We start from the raw sequence: 18,109 nt of genomic DNA on the forward strand, positions 1-18,109 counted from the left end.
GCGAATTCGTTCCTTTCTTTCAACGATCCTCCTTGTTCCACCACTAATCTTGCTGTAAAATCGTTCGTAAAATCATCCAAAGTGGAGCGCTTTGATTGAAAAAGAAAAGAGTTTGCTTTAGACAGGATTATCGCCGACCTTACCTTCCATTTTATCCGATAATTTGTATCGTTGTACGTCGAGTACGCCATTCGAGTTTCTGTCGATTACGATTTCGATTATTTCATTATATCAGTATACATGACAAGTCTCGTGAAGATAAAATAAAGTAGAGTGACGATTATTATCTTTGATTCGTTGGGACGTATCTTTAGAATCTTTTGATATAATCGTTTAATCGAAATATTCGTTTCAATAACCATGCTTGAAAATTCAAATTCGAAGATGTAATTTTAATCAATTAATAATTCTGAAAGGAAGATGAAAAGGCTAAGATGAAAAGATTCAACAGATATTCTTTCTTACTTCTCAGAAAGTTTAAATTGAAACGATGGAGTTTGCCTGGAGCAAGTAAGAGAAGAATCTTCGAACGTCTTTGGATAAATCTTTCGATGTCGGTGCAGTGAATGCAAATTACTTGTGTCCAAGTTTCTTTTTCATTGTTTCCTCGAGGCTGTTTCCCATTTTTTTCTTGCTTTGTTTCGTGGGTAAGAAAAATCGCGAGAGAATCGATTCGAGGAATTGTGCTTTTAGATAACACGGATTATTATAGATTCTATTTGTTTCAAAGGAAACGAATGCAGAATGCAAATTTATAATTTAAAATTTTTAATCTCGATTCCATAATTTTTCTTTCTTTTCATTCTTTTCGTAAATTAATTTATCTACGAATCAATATAAAAATATTGCGATAGGCATAAATTGTGATATGCAATTACTGTAGTATATAGTGTATAATATATAAATTAATTTAAACGAAAAAAATCAATTTTATCAAATTTTTTTTCAAATAAGATTAAGTATTAAAAAAAAATAGGTCATAATTATTTTATCTTCACAATTTAACGTCTTTGCTAACAGAATTTTATTATTTTTTTCTTCGATATCAAAGTGATTATCCTTCTCTCAAAGATCAATCATAAGTGATCAATTATGGATTATTTTCAATATAGATACATCTTTGCACATTTGAAGTATTTTATTTGCAATCATATTTTGTTCAAATTTGAGTAGAAACTAATAATGTTTTTAAATAAAAAATAATAACTATAAATTTTTCACTATACAACGTCGCAATAAAATGAATATTTTATTACTCGATTCAAGTTCAAAATTATTAAGCAAACTTGCGAATAAGTAAATCGAGAAGAAATATTCAAAATTGAATCGAGAGTTGAACGTGATCTAACAGTTCACGATCAAAGATAATTTACTCGAAGAAGATAGAATGATTGAAACGAGATCGATATTCCACGTGCATCATAGTACATATTTGTGCATACGCGAAAGGATTAAGCGTGAACGTGAATATTCATAGAGTCGGACAACAGTTACTCTCTGTGAAACAAATTTCGAGTAACCTAGATTGAAAACTTGGCGAATTTCGTCTGCACATTTGTCTCGTTCGCGGTTATTTTTCATTTGGTATTTCGTAAATGCCAGTGACACGATATACTTCCTCGGAAAAATTCGTATTTCACGATCAGAAAAATTCTACTTTTAATAACGAGACGAGGTTTAAATGGAATTAAACGTTATTTCGTTCTTATTATGAATAAATATCTAATATTTTTCTATCTCGTCATCTCCTAAGAAAAATTCTACTTTTAATAACGAGACGAGGTTTAAATGGAATTAAACGTTATTTCGTTCTTATTCTGAATAAATATCTAATATTTTTCTATCATCTCCTATCATCGTTATCGAATCATCTCGCGATAAAGTTCCATGGACGAGCAGATAAAGTTGATCAAAGATTTTAATTATGACTTGAAATATATAGTTTCATGAATATATAGTTACAGTCATACAATATATAATTTCACAATTTAATTGAGACTCTTATGTAACATCTTTATAATTACACGGTCTCAACTATGAATGGAGATAACGAAATGAAAAAGTAGATTTTTTTATCACGATACTCCTTTTACAACTTTTCTAGAAGATAATTTTTACTTACCTTTTTTTTTTAATTGGCTATCATTATTTAACTATAATCGTTTACTCAAGATATATGTGTGATATGTACTTCAATTTATCAATACAATCTTGTTTTTACTAATAACATAATATTTTTGCAATTTACAGGGGAAAATTGAAATTTCTCGAGCTTATTATGTCACACATGAAAATGATATTGCAAATTATATTTTATAAATAATAATATATGCAAATGATCGAATGAAGAGACGAATAGGTGTATATAATTCGTACAATTTTCGTGGATCAGTCGAATGGGAACAGTGATCCTTCTTGAAAAAAAAAAAAAATGAACATCGAATCGTCCATCGTTATCTTTCGTTATTCGCGCCTCCTGAATGCGTTTATACGTAATAAAACAGTATCACCAATGACAGTTAATCGTCGATGATCAAACAGTCGAGTTCCAGTAGCCTGGGTCGTTAAAACAATTCCTCTGATTATTTCACACGATCAACTTCACGATCATTCAGAATCTATTCTTGCTGTTCTTTCGTTTTTCAATAATATCATAGGTAAGTTATTGCTTCTTTTTTTATTATTTTAATTTTTGCTATCTCGATCGTTCGTTTCTGATCCCTTGTAATTTCATATCGAAATCCTACAAATGAAATTTTCTATATATAATATTTTGTAAAAGCGTTGAAATTTTTATACTTTTATTGGAAAAGGAAGAAAATTTTTCAAAAAAGATTTTTCAATACGTGAAATCCTTTATCGTGAAAAGAAATTTTAATTTTCTTGTTTGCTATTCGAATATATGAATGAATTTGAATGCTTGCTGGTAGTCAAAGCAATGAAAGAGCAATGAGATTTCTAAGATTACTTCATGCACTGAAAAGCAACTGGTGTACAGCTTCTCTGTATTCTGAAACGAGATTTAAATTAGCGCGATAATAATACACGCATGTTTCGATTGAACAATTAAATAAAAAATTCAATACAAATATCATTTTCTTTTTTTTTAAATTATTTGAAATTATTCGAAAGCTTATTCTTTGGCAAATTTCCTTAGATTCCAGTAAAAATAAATATACAAAATAAATAAAAATTGTATCGTATGCATATGAAATCAACGATTCAAAAAGAATTCATTCTCTGTGAGTTTTTTTTCTTTTTTATTTCGTAAATTCTTCTTTAATTCGAGAAAAGTAATTCGCAAGCAATTCGAGGTAGAGGAAATAAAGGCGATCGATCGTTCGAAAAGATAGAAAGTTGCTGCTAACAATTAATGGAATTTATGGTAAAGTTTGCTCGTTTCGAACTCGAAACGGGACCAGTTATTGACACACGGCTCTCAAAACCGATAACGGATACCCAAGATTCTGGTATTACTCTTTTCTGCCAATCGAACTTGAGAAATATAGTCTTGTAATACTCGTATCAAATTCTTCTTTCGACTAAAAAATAATCCTTTTTTAGGAAAATAGTTACACAATAGTTATCTTTTTCTCCAAGAAACTCCACTCGAGATCCTATCGTATCTTAAATCTAACGTATTCGATTTGATTAATAATCTGAACTTCATTCATCTACTTTTTTAAACATCGAATGCTTTTTTTTTATTTAGATACGACAAGATATTCAATGAAGCAATATAGATTAAATATTAATAATGTTACTTACGTTAGAATTGATTGCGAGCATATTATGGTATTTCGAATTTCAATCTCATATATTATCATAAATCAGAATATTATGCGACATGATGCGATTAATCATTCCTTAGGAGAGATAGATACATTTATTAATCATTTTGCAATCAGATATCGCAGATCATGCGCAATATATGTACACCCATTCCGGAAAACATGTGCAGAATAAAAAGATTTCATCTCGTCTAAAAATCGTTTGTACAAACGATTTTACTAATTTCCAAATAGATAAATCTATCAAACTCGAATCATTCCTCGTTCACTTTCCTCTTTCCACGTTCGTTTATTACACAATTCGTCCATCGTTCGAGCCACCCTACCACCGTATACATCGCTTCAAATCAGAGAGCAAATACCGAAGCAAGGAGAGAGAGAGCGGTGGAGATAGAGAGATGGTGGAGGATGGAGAAACTCTCGATACCCATAACCAATCCCTCCGATGCCTCTTCCGATCCCGAAACCATCGGAACGTTTTCTCGTCCGCTTCCGTATCGATTAGCCATCACTTTCAGATGACGCCTCTACCTCGGTGGGTGTTGCTGTCGTTGTTGTTGGCCACGGTCGCCGCGCATCCGGTTCACCACGCATGCGTCCACCTCTGCCATGCACGGAACACCACCAGCCCCGAAATCACGGGAGTCTGCGACCACCATCGGGACCACCTCGTCCTTCAGTCCGGCGCAGCCCGGTCCCCGTATCTCTTCGTCCTCTGCTTGACCCCGTGTCATGGTGCCGCCTCGCCGGATACCCTCCGCTACGACGACACGCCCGTCTGTCGTGCGTTCAGGGAGTCGCTCGTCGAGCGCCACGTTTGCTCCTGTCGCCACGTAGATCGTGATGAGAGGGCGAGAAAGCTCGACGGCGAGCAGGAGGAGGAGAAGGAGGAGGAGGAGGAGGAGGATCGTGGTCGACGGGCCGAGGAATTGGAGAGGTATCGGTTGAACGAGATCGACGGAACCGCGTCGAGGAAGATCGACGAGCGTTGGTCCGTGCCACTTCTCCCTTCTTCCGTCGGGGATCAGCGTGGGATCAGCGAGGAGAATCTTTCCGGGAGGAGCGAGGAAATGGGGATCGACACGTCGAGCGCGGAGAAGAACGCCACCGCCGATAATTTGAGCCCTAATGATTCGCCCATGGACGAGGATTCCATGGATTGGGATCTATGGTGTATCAGCCAGTGCGACAACGGTAAGGGTGGCAGCGCCTGTCATTGCGACATTATACCTTGAAGTGAAGGAGGGACGCGACGGGACGGATGAAGAGGAGATGGACGAATTCACATATCTCGTAGATTAGTCTCGGGACGATTGGTACCGATAATAGGAAGTAAGGTTAGTCTTATTTAGTTGATAAAAAACGCATTGTTTCGCTCTCGTGTCTTTTCTCTTTTCTTTTCTTTTCTTTTTTTAATCTATTATCCTCGTCGAGAGAAGGGGCGTGCATTTCGATCGTGTTAGATATTTGTCCATATCGCAAGATATAGGAGATGATAAGATATATATATACATATATACGGGAAATTCGCTCCCCTTTTATCCGAAGATGCTCTCTTGCATCGATCACGAGAGATCACGGCGAGATTCAGAATTGGAACTTTTCTTTTTTCTTTTTTTTAAACGATCATCGTGGCTTCCTTAGGCTTAATTGCTTTCTTAGGCTTAAGATTTTCTCTAGACGCTAGGTCCGGTTCACGCGCTTAATGGGGGGGAGCTTAACGTCCAAGGAAAAAGCTTTTCACCGCACTGCAATATTAGAGGGATTTTTCTTTGAGACAAAGACGCGTTTCATTGGATAACGGACTATCGACCGTCTCCACGATAAGAGAAAGAACACTTCCTTCGCAGCGCATTTACAGTCCAGGAAACTCTGAAGGCGATACACAATTACGAGCATTGTTCCGACTCGAGGCGTGTGAACGGGACGCTAAAGTGCGATGTGTGTATTATGCAATAAAACGATATTTATAACGTGGCCGCGATGCAACTAACGCGTGCATCGTCGCGTCATCATCGCGTAATAGCTCTGTAAGATTTCTTCTTATCGTAAATGGATAATCTTTTACACGACACCTGTATTTAAATAAGGGAATTAGAAAATAAAAGGAGATGTTTTAAGACGTTTGTTAAGCGAAACGAAACAAAATCCATGTCTTCCATTTCGTAGTCTCTTTGCTACTCCGCGTGCGGCTTACACCGCAAGCCTCGAGGACTTGTTAAGATCCGACAGACCAGAATGTGCAGAATCCAGATGCAAGCGTGCGAGTATCAATTGTTGTTTAAGCGATTGTTATTACTTTTTTTCTTTCGACGCAACCACGTTCCGGAGTCGAGGGAGGAATCGATTATTTATTGATCGATGGCTGCAAAATGATGATCTTCCTTCGCGTTCCTTCGAGCGAGAGTAAAAAAAAAAACGTGCGTTCGTTTATTTATATAGTGTGCCGTTTCGAAAAAAGTTGTGACGCGACAATAAGACGTAGATTTCTAGTATGCCTGAGCGATGCAAATTTTGTCTCTCGCGCACTTTCGACGAAATACGCGATATCCCTGTCTGTCGTGCAAAAAATTATGGCAGTAATTCCATAACGATTATGGAATTTTTTGTAGGATCGTAAAAGGATGAAACAAACGGAAATTCTTCGCGATATATCGACGTGAACGTGGAAATAATCCGGAAATAACGATCAAAAGTGCGCGAAAGACTCGACTTCAGCGATTTATTGGCTACATATAGTTATAAGTGACATAATTGCTTTGTAAATATTTATATAAATAATCCCATCCAAGATTTAATTTGATTATATTACGGATATATCAAGGAATCGAAACTTTTTGGGGTACCAATTTACAAATTTACGATACAATATGTACAATTTAATCGTTGTTAATATTAATAATGCGTTATTATATTCTGATACGTACACATAAGATATGTATATGCGGTTGCTGTCAGGAAACGATCGTAAAATTAAATAATCGAGGTAGATATATCACGAATATTATGCTCAAATGCTATTCGTCATTAAAATTATGCAAATTATTCCATTCTCTGATTATATTTTCTATTATTTATTGTTTCTGATTGTACATTATGTATATACGATGTAAGTGAATATAATATTCGCATTATGTTTTGTCATACGATAAATAAATAATATAATATCCGATATAATGCGTATTTTTAAATTAAATTTTGTTTCAACTTTCAATAAAAAAGTTTCAATTATAAATTAATTAAATTCATAATGAATATTTTGAATATTAAATGGAATAGAAAAAAGATCGATAATTAAAATATTACGCACGAGTAATTAAAATTTCGCTTCTATTATTTGTAAGTAGTCCGGAATAAATCGAATACGAATTATAAATACAGAGCGAATGTAAGACAAGGAGAGTGTATAGTGCGAGAAGGATAGAGATAGGATAAAAATTACTGAATCAGCGCCATCTTCAGAGTGCCGCAAATGAAACTCAAGTAAATAAGGATAGAAAATGATTAGAAAGAGATAGAGACAGTAAGAATTGACATCCAGCGCCATCTCTCCAAAAACAAAGGAACCCTTTCAATATAGATAAGATAGAGTCGGAATTGAAGAGCAGCGCCGTCTATCGAAGACAAGAGGAACTTCAATATAGATAAAGTAGGGTAGGAATTAAAAACCAGCGCCATCTCTCGAAGATTAATGGAACCTCTTTGATATAGATAAGTAAGGTAGGAATTACAAACTAGCGCCATCTCTTTAAAATAAAAGGAACCTCTTTAATACGGATAAAGTAGGATAGGAATTAGAAATTAGCGCCATCTCTTAGAACCAAACGGAACCTCTTCAATATAAATAAAATAAAATAGGAATTAAGGAACAGCGCCATCTCTTGATTATTTGTGGAACTAAAATTTGCTATATTTTTTGAAAAGTATCCTTAAATTACGAGAGGTGGCGCCACCAATCTATTCTTGTATGTCTATCCTTGTTTAAATATTTGCCCTCTTTATTTAACTTGTGTTTCATTTGCGGCACACTGAAGATGGCGCTGATTTCACAATTTTGTAACTATCTCTGTCCTTTTTCATTCATCTTCTTTCCTTGTCTATTATTCGCACTCGCTATACGATTACTAACAAGATACGGAATTTAATTCAACCCTTTTTTATCGCTTTTTTTTTAAAAATACAATATGTTGAAATCTTTAAATACAAAATATAATGCTATATTTTACAAAATATAATGCTTTATAACATATTTTTTACTATGCTTTAAAATATATTTTTTTAGATTTAATTCTAAAGAACTGAAGAATCGTTTATTTCTTATAATAAATAAATATTTTAATAAAAATAATAAATATTTTAGATAAAAATTAAATCTTATGATATACAGAAGCACATATTTTATATATAAATTTAATAATATGAACTAATATAAATATTAATATAAAATAAGTGATTTATTGATATAAAAATCTAATTATTAGATTTAAATAAGACGATGAAAAACATTTTGATCTAAAAATTGAATTAAATAAATTTTTTCAAGTTTTCTTAGTTCTAAAGATATTTACTTTTTGTATAATATAATATATTATAATTACATGTATATAATAATATTCTAATTTATTAAAAATAATATATAATAATTTCTTCTTATAATTTAACATAAAATTACTCGTTATATTTTTTTTTTTTTTATTTTTACACACAATTCTTCATTATTGCCAACTAGATTGTTATTTCCTTTGGGACAGAAGGTAATCAGTACGTGTATAATTGTATTTCGATCCTGATAGCTTGTCACATTGATCTATAATGATATTACACATCACATAAGACGATGTGCAGTCTGGTTTCTTATAAAAGCCGAGTCTTCTTCCGAAAACAACAGATCACAGCGATCCTTCCTTTCGAGAAGACATCTTCCAGCTTAAGGTAACCATCAGTTACATCTATTATTCAAAAAGAAAAAAATTATTTCATAGAAAATCTTCTTTAAATCTTCTTGTGACTTACTAAAGAAATTTAGATACCCTTTGCTTTTTATTTCTGTTGGTGCGGTATATTTTTAACATAAAAAATATCAAATCGATATATTCTTAGACCAACTCTTTGTTCAGTTCACTTGTAAATAATGTAGGCGAATCTGTATTTGATAGGGATATTTATCTTCGGCTCATTTCTCTACTATAAAAGCTCGAAGCTTTTGCCTTATTTACAACATTCGCTGACCAACTACCGCACAAGTCCCATCGCCTTTTATATTTGTGAGTAAATCGTCCATTTTTTGTTGAAAAGAAAAATCTTTAACAAAATACAAAGGAAAGCTTTCAAATTATTCCACCATATTCTTTCTCTCGTCCTGATAGTTCTTAGTTCAACGAATAATTTAAATAATAATCAAATAATTTTCAAATAGCTCTCAAACAAAAACTCAAAATGGTATCCACCCGCCTTGTTCTCGCCGTGGTTGCTGCCCTCTTCGTCCTCGCCATCAGCGTAGATGCCGCTTACAGGAAGCCTCCTTTCAATGGAAGCATTTTCGGCAAGCGATCCAACACCATCACTGGTAATTTTGTCAAATTTCTCAGACTTTTTTATTTTTATTCGTCTCGAGTATTCCTCCATATATTATTCCTTCCTTTCGATATAAATGATTTTTATTGTTCGTGATGCAGATTACGAAATCACCAGCCGAGCCATGTCGTCGGTCTGCGAAGTCGTCAGCGAGACATGCAACGCTTGGCTGTCACGTCAGGACTCCAACTAAAGATATCGAACCAAGATTCCAGCATCAAATTCTAATATCTGTCGCTTAATATACGTTTAATAATGTAAAACATGCTGATATTTGATTCAACGATCACTCTGTCGCTTTGAAATTCGTCGCATCGTCCAGATCACTCGTCTTCCTAGGATAAGGCTTAAAATCTCATATCGATATTAATTAACAATTCTGTAAATGTTTCTGATATAATAAAGTGTGATACTCTTTCAAATTATTTCAATGTTTTAACAATTCATCATGCTTCTGTCATTCCTTTTACTTTCAAATTTAATTCCTGTTTTTTTTCTCCACGATTTTTTCCCTGGAAAATTTTAATTTCCATATTTATTTTCCTACTTGAAAATTTATAAATATATAAAAATTGCACGATAGTTTTTTTTATTTAAATAGTTTAATGATTTTTAAACTGACCATTTATAATATTCAATACACGAGGAATAAATTTTTTTCTTTCAACTTTTAGCTCCTTATAGATTCCAAACAAAACTAATCCTCTAAGATTTAAAGAATCGTTCCTTGCATTCTATCGAGAAAGCGTTCGATTTTAAATAATCTACATACATCGTGTTGTGGAGATTCAATGAAATTCCAGAATTTCCCAATATCTGAAATGCAGATCGAACGATTCGATATGGAGAGCACGTTTCGATCACCTGCCGGAATAAGGGTTATGCTGACTCTTGCGTGAACGAGAAAACAATTTTTGTAAGCAAAATAATTGACCGATCAATGCCTTTCCCGAAGAAAAATACACGATAATAAATTTATATAAATAAATCAACAATAAAAAAAATCATTTCGTTACATATTTCTTGAACAACTCTTTCATTTTTATCTCCTTCAAACTTATCCGAAAAATTGCAACGAAACGATCTCATATAAATCTCGTATAAATCAACATCTTTAAAAATCTGAAACTGAAAAATTAAAAAAAAAAAATAAATAAATAAATAAACTCGAACACACACGTTTATTTAATGACTCAAAATCATTCAACACGAATTACCTGAACAATAAACAATTGTTCCAATTATTCCTGGGACAAAAATTACTCGACGACAATCCGCTTAACTTGAAATTCATTGGACAACGGCATAGGGGTGCAACAAGTGTCCGCTCCGATTTGCATTAAAATCGACCTGATCGAAATACCTAATTGATCCTCAATCCTTGCATAAATACCGCGATATCGAACGCTTCGGTTCAGTTTATCGTCACCCGCGAAAAGGTAAGTAACTATCGACACGTGTTGGAAAATCGCGCTTATCAGCTATGAACTGATTCCGATATTCTCTCCTTTAAACATTCTCCGGCTTCTCCAATTATAAGAAGAAAAAAATTACACGCACACACGCGTCACACACATCATATATGTTTCCATAAAGGGAAAACAGATCGATTATTTTACGCGTATCTCGGATCTTGAAACTCGTTGTTTCAATGTCGAGCGAAAACGCGAATGTACGAACCGTCACAGTTATACGTTCTTCAAGATTTCTCACGCGTGATGATCGCGCAGATGCCACGACAAACATCCGGAATATTTAAATGCGATGGGGTTTCTCTCAATGCACACTCAACTATACATTCGCCCACGGAGCATTCTGTCCACTTGCCGCGATAATGGAAGAAGTCTTAGGAAAAATCGCTCAGTTTCCACCATACACTCGTGGAAAGCGTGTCGCGTGCGATCTATCTTCTTCGATTCTAAGTTTGTTTTCGATACGTTTTCGAGGAGGAGGAAACGAGGATGGTCCCAACGGTGGAGTGGACCTAGTCTCGAGATAAGATTCTTCGTTACAAACGTTTACAATTCGATTCGATTGGTTTCTTAGAGAAATTGATTGGGGGATTCGATCGGTTCGTTTGCAGATCCGAAGCGAGACCATGACAAGTCTGCGTTCTTTGGGATTCGTGCGTTGTTTCTTCGTTGGTGGTGAGTTCTTTTGGAATATCCCGTTTTCTTTGATGTTGGTGAGTTTTTTTCTTTTGAAATACTGTGCTTCTTTCCTTCCTTCATTCTTTTCCTAATCGGTGAGTTTCGAGTCTTAGTAGCTTTCTTGAGTTGACTTTTTAAAAATTTCTTCCCAAATTTGGATTTCTAGCCATTTGGATCTCAATTTTGGCATTGCTAATCTGTGAAAATGCTTCGATGGCCGATGAAGTGCCTGCCTTCTTCCTGAAAATCGCCAAGAATATTCCTCGCGTGGGACGCAGCGAAGGTTACGACGATTTCTTTAAATCTCGAAAAAATCTTCCGAAACTTGGAAACCACGATGGTCAGGTAGTGGTGATTAAAATAAACAATTCCAATTCCAACGAGATTCAAATTTTCCTTTGTTTTTTTTCAAGTCTGAATCTTGGCCGCAATATTCTGTCGACGAGCCCTTTTCAAGACCTATAAAAAGGCGGGTGGATTATCCATCGGTTGATGGTAATAAATTTCTTTAAAATCGATAAAATTGAAACGACAAAAGATTTAATTCAATTGCACCTTCTTTTTTGGTAGATTGGTCGTGGCAACACTTTCCTCTCGCGATAGAAGGACCACGAGAACTCTGGCGAACTCTGGCTGGTTATTCCAAGGACACGTCGGACGAGTACGTTTGTAAAAAATTATTAAAAATTATTAAAAAGAGATTATTACATTTTTTGTACTGCAAAAATATTTAAAAGCTCGGCTACTTTTTTTCACTTTCGTTTCGTTTCTTTCGACAAGCGTTGACAACGAAATATGGAAACGAAAAAAGAGGACGGGAAACGAACCCATGGCTTCCGAGGAGAATTAATATAAATGGGACGACGTGATGACGTTATCATGCCCGTGGATGAATATATTTAATAGTCATCGTCGGTGTTTAAGGTGTTGGGTAAACTATTATGAAAAAAATAAACATGTAAATAGAAAATGAATTCTTTATCTTTTAATTTCCTGTAACAAATACTATTCATACAACAATATTTTCATGTAATTCTTTTGCAATATAAAATATCATTATACGAAATATTTTAAGGAATTATTTTACGAGACCGTTTCCTTTTTTTATTTATCGATTTATTTAAGGGTTATTATTTAAAGGTTGTTATCGAAAATGAAATTGCCAGTCATGGAACAGTGAATAAAATACAACATATGATTCCAAAATTTTCGTTGCCAAATTTTTCTGCCATATGGTTTACACGTGCCATAGATTGTAGTCCTTAAAAAAAAAAAAAGAAAAAAATAAATAAATGACACTCTTCGCCACATCTGCGTCGAAACGAATTAAAAAGTCGAATAATGATCTCCTCTAGGTATAATTCTCATATCGATCTATAAATCTAATATTTGAAGGATTTGAAGTAACAGATATTAAAAAGATGTTGAAAAATCTTTTAGAAAATTTCAAAAAAGAGGATCTATTTCACCGCATAGTCATTTCGTGAAAAGGATTGTGCAACGATCGTAACGAATATCCCGTCACTGAAAAAGGAATAGGTTAAAAGGCGCCAGTCTTCGAAAGGATCGAAATTGCAGTTTCAAGCGTCCCCTGTCAGTTTTCATATGGAAGATAATTTTCCTAGATGTTATATTCGAAACGTGAGCGTACGCGTATGTACGTACATAACAACCGAGCCTCGCGTAATTGTCGATTATCGATCTCGCGTGGCGTGCGTAAAAAATAACACGGGAAAGGGTCACATACATAATATCGCGTACGCTTGTACAGTTATTGTGAAAAATATACGAAAGAAAAAAAAAAAAGCTACCCCTTTTTTACTCCACGCGATATAGATTATTGTAATTTTATTCGTTATTTTAATTCTCAAGGGCTGAAGATGCTAATGTATCTTTACAATTTTTTATAATAATGTGGAATATATTAATCCGTGTAATATTTCGATGATATCAATACTCGTAAAAAGATTATGTTAATGAAAGAATAGAATTTTGATCAGCCATGTGATCGTTCGCACCATACATTGGTCAAAATGAAACGAATCTCTAGGAGATATCTCTTTAGTACCATTTTATGGAAACTTTCAAGGAATTTTCATCTACTGTCGATAAGTCTCAGAATTTCTTCGATTAAATTTTAATAGTAATAAAAAATGTAATTTCTTAAATTTTATTTACGTTAAAATTCGATATATCCTTTGCAATGAAAAAGTTCTCCATTCGTACAACTTTAACATTATAAAATATAGTTTATAAAACTTTGTTATATAGTAATTCATATTGAAATATGTAAATACAAATTCTATTGATCCTATTGAGTAAAAATTGATTAAACAAAATATGAAAATTAGTCGTAATAACGTTTCCAACTACGCGTTAATAAAATTTAACGAAACAAATTATTTGATCAAACTTCCGCGTTTAGTTTTTAGCGCGCGTTGGAAGATGGCGCCACCAAGCAGAATCGAGCCCTCTTCTTTCCAAAACTGGCCGAGAGTTGGCGCCACCGATAAGTTTATCGAGTTAACCTCTTCCTGTGTGTACTGTCGGCTTCACCCCGAGACAATAAATTGTTGTAATTATAATAATCCTGGTGTTTAAATCAGTGCTTGGTGTTTACGCGGAGGCAACCGTGTAACCGGTAATTTCAATTCATTATTCTTACAAAGCCATATTCGGTCAACCATCTTTTTCGTATATACCTTTAACCGAATTCCCGTGTATAGCGTCAAATCGGCCAATGAGGAACAATAAGGAAGAAACCAGGCCTTTTTTTTCGAGAATCAGAGTGGCACATTCGACTGATCGTCTCATCATCGATAGATCCAGCGTGCAGCTTTCTAAACATCGACTAATTACCCCGATGAGGATGCAGAGAGTTGCAATCCCCGAAGAAGCGTTGCTTGGAACCAGCCGCGTAATTAAAAGCCGCGCTCTCCTCCTCGTTCCCCCGAACGAGCGACCCATACATCTCGCCGTAAACTTTCCAAATAATTATACCGAGTATTATTTAATTCAAGTAATGACTACCGTGGCGAGACCGAATGCTGTAACACAACAGGGCCGAAACAGAGGAATGGAAGGGTGGAGGAGGACGTAAGACGAGAGAAGTAAGATTTGTCCTGGATCTTAAACTCGCGTCTCTCTTCCACGCCTCCCTCCTCCCTCTCCTCACTCCTCTCTCTGCTCGCGTGAATAATTCGCACGTAAGACGAATTTCACGTTCCCGCGAGACTAAGCGTATATACACGATCTTTTTCATCGAACACCATCGCCGAGTTTCCGTGAAACACGCCACCCTTCCCCCTCTCCCTCCGTCTCTCTCTCTCGGTATTATATCGAGGCGCGAGATGTGTCAGAAGACACGAGGAGAGATGCTGCGCACGGGGGAGGACGAGAATGAACACCAGTGAACAACCGGGCTGGTTTGCACGTAGCAATTTACGGAAACCGCACGTAACTCGCGTTCGAGGCGGAGGGACGAGGTGAAGTCGACACGGAGCGTTTCCACGGAGTGTTACGTAACGGATCGGCGCTAGATCGCCGGCCAGAGTAACTGTATTTTCGAAGAAGAGGCCTCTCCTTGGCCGAGGAGGAAATCACGAAGCAGAACTTCGCCTCTGGGACCGGGATGGCGGCGTGTGGGCCTTCTATTCTTCCCATTTTTCCATCACACCGATACCTACGGTTTCTTTCGAACCGGTGGTAGTGGATAGAAGGTAGTGAAGAAAAAAAATATATATATCGGCCAGTTGGCCATTGGTATTGGTATAATGAGTGTTTTTGCCCGTGATGCAGGTTGCTGTTGATTAGCGATCGAAAGATTAGTTCTATTATAATATCGATCGATCGATGGAGGAGCAAAGGTGGAGGAATGTTATGCTTCGTTGTATGCTAATGCAGGTGTGTGGTAAGAAGCGTGTCTGAAGATTGATTGGGTATTTTGTTTGAAGGTAAGATATATTTGTTATTATAAATTGTCGAACTAAATGTTCGAATTTAAATTTAAATGTGAATTTTAAATTCAGAGGTTTGGAATGTTACGAGTAAAGTATTTTTTGAAGGTATCTGCATAGATACTGAAGATTTTTTTAACGAAAGTAGATAGTAGCATCTTGATGCACTTTATACAAACTGTAATTTACGATTGTTCGTCGATTATATTCCTAGTTTAATTTTTTTCAAGATGATCAAAGCGTACCAGGAACTGGACAAGCGAAGGACATTAATAAGTAGTCGATAATAAAGCTTGATACAAAATAGATAGTATAACTCCTTCGGTATTATAATTTTTCTATTGCTCTATAGTGCACATACGATTATTTCGTTTTCGCATTCAGCGATCAATTGAAACGATCGATGATTACACCGATGACTAATCTTTTTCGCCATTACTCGGTGAAGACTCGAGTAGAAATCCTTCGTTTTCCAGATCCATGCAATCACATATTATTTTTCACGATATTCAATTAACGTGGAATCGTTGAAAAATGCTGCGAACACCGCGAGATATTTGCAATTTTCTCGACGAATTATTAAAAAGAAAAATGACCCCGATCTATTCCTAAACAAAAAATCCGCTCAATTCCAGTCTTGAACTTTAAAAAATTTAATCTCAGAAATTGGATTCTCTCACGAATCTCCATCTCTCTCGATCTCCACCATAAAAGAAAATCATCTCTTTGCACAGAGGAACAACGAATCGACGAATCGACAGACGATGAAACGAAAAGAACCGGAAGAAGGTCGAAAGCGGAAGTTGCATGGGCAACAACTAGCGAACAATGCGCGTGTCCCAGTCGTTTAATAACCCTGATTTGTCGTTTATACGGGACGTAATGGAGAACAACAGAGATAGGAACGAAGAGACAGAAACAGAAACGAACGACAGACGATGAGGAAGAGAGAAAGAAAGAGAGACGAGCGGAACATAGTAGAGGAGAGAAGGGGTGGTGGCGATGATGGGATGAGAGGGTGAGCATCGAGATCGCGCGCAACAACCGTACATAATCACGTAATGCGGTTATCATGCCAATTGCGTAAATATTTGAGCCAATTTGTGGCATGCAACCGAGTCTCTCTCTCTCTCTCTCTCTCTCTCTCTCTCTCTCTCTCTCCTCGACCCGTGCACTGCTTCACGAGACCGCCACCCGATCGGCGACCTATTTAGCGAACAACTTGTTGTCGCTGTTCGCCATCCTCTGTGAATCTCTCTTCCCTCTCTCTTTCATTACTTTCCACGATGCCCACGGTATCCTGTCCTCGTCGCACGTTTGCACGAGGGATAATAATTCGACGGTGCCGCCGAAACGCATTTCGACCCAGCGGCCTCGCCACCACTCCTACGATCGACAATGGGACACAACCGCGATACTCTCGTGCTCTTACATTCGCATGCACACGGGGACATGGGAGCGGATCGATCGCTCGACGCGATAAAAAGCTTTGGGAATTGCCAGGGTCGATATTTCTTTTTAGGATATTCTTTTTGTGGGAGGAGAGGGATTGGGAGTGTTTCTCTCGTAATTTGGTAATGGACTTGATTCGTTTGGGATGCGTGGTATATATGGAGGAAGTAAATGCGACGTGTTATATCTTCCGTGGAATCTTCATAGTATAGTAATAGTTCTTCGTGTAATTTGGTATACAAGGATAGTTGGAAATTTCACTGAGTGAGAAGAAAATCTTTTACGAGAGAAGAAAGTTTCACAAACTTGAAGGAATCCACGTATGATTTGAATTATTCGGGATTAATTCGGGAGAATTTTACATCTCACGATTCGAGGAATTGGTCAGTAATGAAACTCGTCTCTTCTCGTGTTTAAATCTACGCAAAAAACTACTTCGGTAGAAGGTTTCATCTTAATCCCTCCTCCCATAAAACGAAAGATCTTTATTCACTCTTCCAGAAATTCTGTGTAATGCCCTGAAATGAGGAGAGATCTGGAAGGATGCAGTTGAATTAGGGAAGAGGGCGAGGAAGAGAGTAGAGGAGGGTAGGAAGGTGAGAGGAACTGGCTGCTCCGTCCGAAGCTTTTTCCACGCAGGGTAATTCGCCGCCGGTAAGTGTAGGCCCTGGTTCCTGGTTCCTGCTCCGTTTCACCCTGCGAGAGGGGCCCGTGGCTTTCACTCCCGATATTCTGCGTGTGCGCGCTCGCCTCGACCGTGTCTCTGTCCGTGTGCCGCCTTCTCATCCCTGCAGGTAGAACTGGCGGCCGGGCATGGATCAATTAGGAGAACGTACAAGTGTAGGACCTCGTAAACCTGCCGGCCGGACTTCCCTCGGGATACGGCTCGTGTGAAAAAAAGGAAAAAGAAGAAAAAAAAAAGAAGTCAGATCCTTGTGCGCCACGACAAAACCTCGTGCACGATTTTCTTGGAATAAGATCGAACAGTTTATGCGTTCCAATTTTTGCGGTAAAGTTTCATCATTCTTGAATTTTTTTCTTGCGGTTTTGAAAAGCTTTAGGTTTCGATATATATAAACATTTTCATTCTTGTATTGAGGAACGATTTCAAACTTGTAATAAAGTTTATGAAATTCGTGGTATTTTCTATTGCAATTCAGGCATTATTTGGAGAAAAAAAAATAGT

At 36.4% G+C, this 18,109-nt stretch overlaps 3 protein-coding genes and 2 long non-coding RNA genes across 6 annotated transcripts; 4 read left to right on the forward strand and 1 right to left on the reverse strand.

The window, feature by feature from the left end:
- The first annotated feature begins 2,478 nt into the window (after positions 1-2,478).
- Positions 2,479-6,962, forward strand: LOC100578090. Its single transcript, XM_003249633.4, has 2 exons — positions 2,479-2,657; positions 4,310-6,962. The coding sequence occupies exon 2, from the start codon at positions 4,310-4,312 to the stop codon at positions 5,024-5,026; it is 717 nt and encodes a 238-aa protein (XP_003249681.1). The 5' UTR covers positions 2,479-2,657; the 3' UTR covers positions 5,027-6,962.
- Positions 3,100-3,861, reverse strand: LOC113219194. Its single transcript, XR_003305949.1, has 2 exons — positions 3,769-3,861; positions 3,100-3,542 (listed from the first exon to the last, which is right to left on the reverse strand). It is a non-coding gene; the product is annotated as an uncharacterized LOC113219194 (long non-coding RNA).
- A 1,680-nt stretch (positions 6,963-8,642) lies between the features above and the next one.
- Positions 8,643-9,790, forward strand: LOC100578023 (SIFamide-related peptide). 2 transcript variants are annotated; one of them, XM_006560322.3, is made up of 3 exons: positions 8,643-8,723; positions 9,208-9,357; positions 9,467-9,790. In XM_006560322.3, exons 2-3 carry the CDS (start codon positions 9,228-9,230, stop codon positions 9,556-9,558), a joined length of 222 nt encoding a protein of 73 aa, XP_006560385.1. In that variant the 5' UTR covers positions 8,643-8,723; positions 9,208-9,227; the 3' UTR covers positions 9,559-9,790. The 2 variants fall into 2 exon arrangements, with proteins under 2 accessions (XP_006560385.1, XP_003249680.1); XM_003249632.4 differs by lacking the exon at positions 8,643-8,723 and adding an exon at positions 8,961-9,055.
- Positions 9,791-10,781: 991 nt separating this feature from the next.
- Eth (ecdysis triggering hormone) lies at positions 10,782-12,478 on the forward strand. The gene is given in 6 exon segments (NM_001142607.1): positions 10,782-10,804; positions 11,449-11,512; positions 11,682-11,860; positions 11,929-12,010; positions 12,086-12,176; positions 12,296-12,478. Coding segments are annotated over 5 exon segments (471 nt in total). The 5' UTR covers positions 10,782-10,804; positions 11,449-11,463; the 3' UTR covers positions 12,366-12,478.
- A 1,565-nt stretch (positions 12,479-14,043) lies between these two features.
- On the forward strand, positions 14,044-17,844 carry LOC102654734. The gene is made up of 3 exons (XR_408703.3): positions 14,044-14,156; positions 14,242-15,234; positions 15,314-17,844. It is a non-coding gene; the product is annotated as an uncharacterized LOC102654734 (long non-coding RNA).
- The last annotated feature ends 265 nt before the right edge of the window (positions 17,845-18,109 follow it).

This window comes from Apis mellifera, linkage group LG13 (genome assembly GCF_003254395.2).
Source record: "Apis mellifera strain DH4 linkage group LG13, Amel_HAv3.1, whole genome shotgun sequence".
Classification (NCBI taxonomy): Eukaryota; Metazoa; Arthropoda; class Insecta; order Hymenoptera; family Apidae; genus Apis; species Apis mellifera.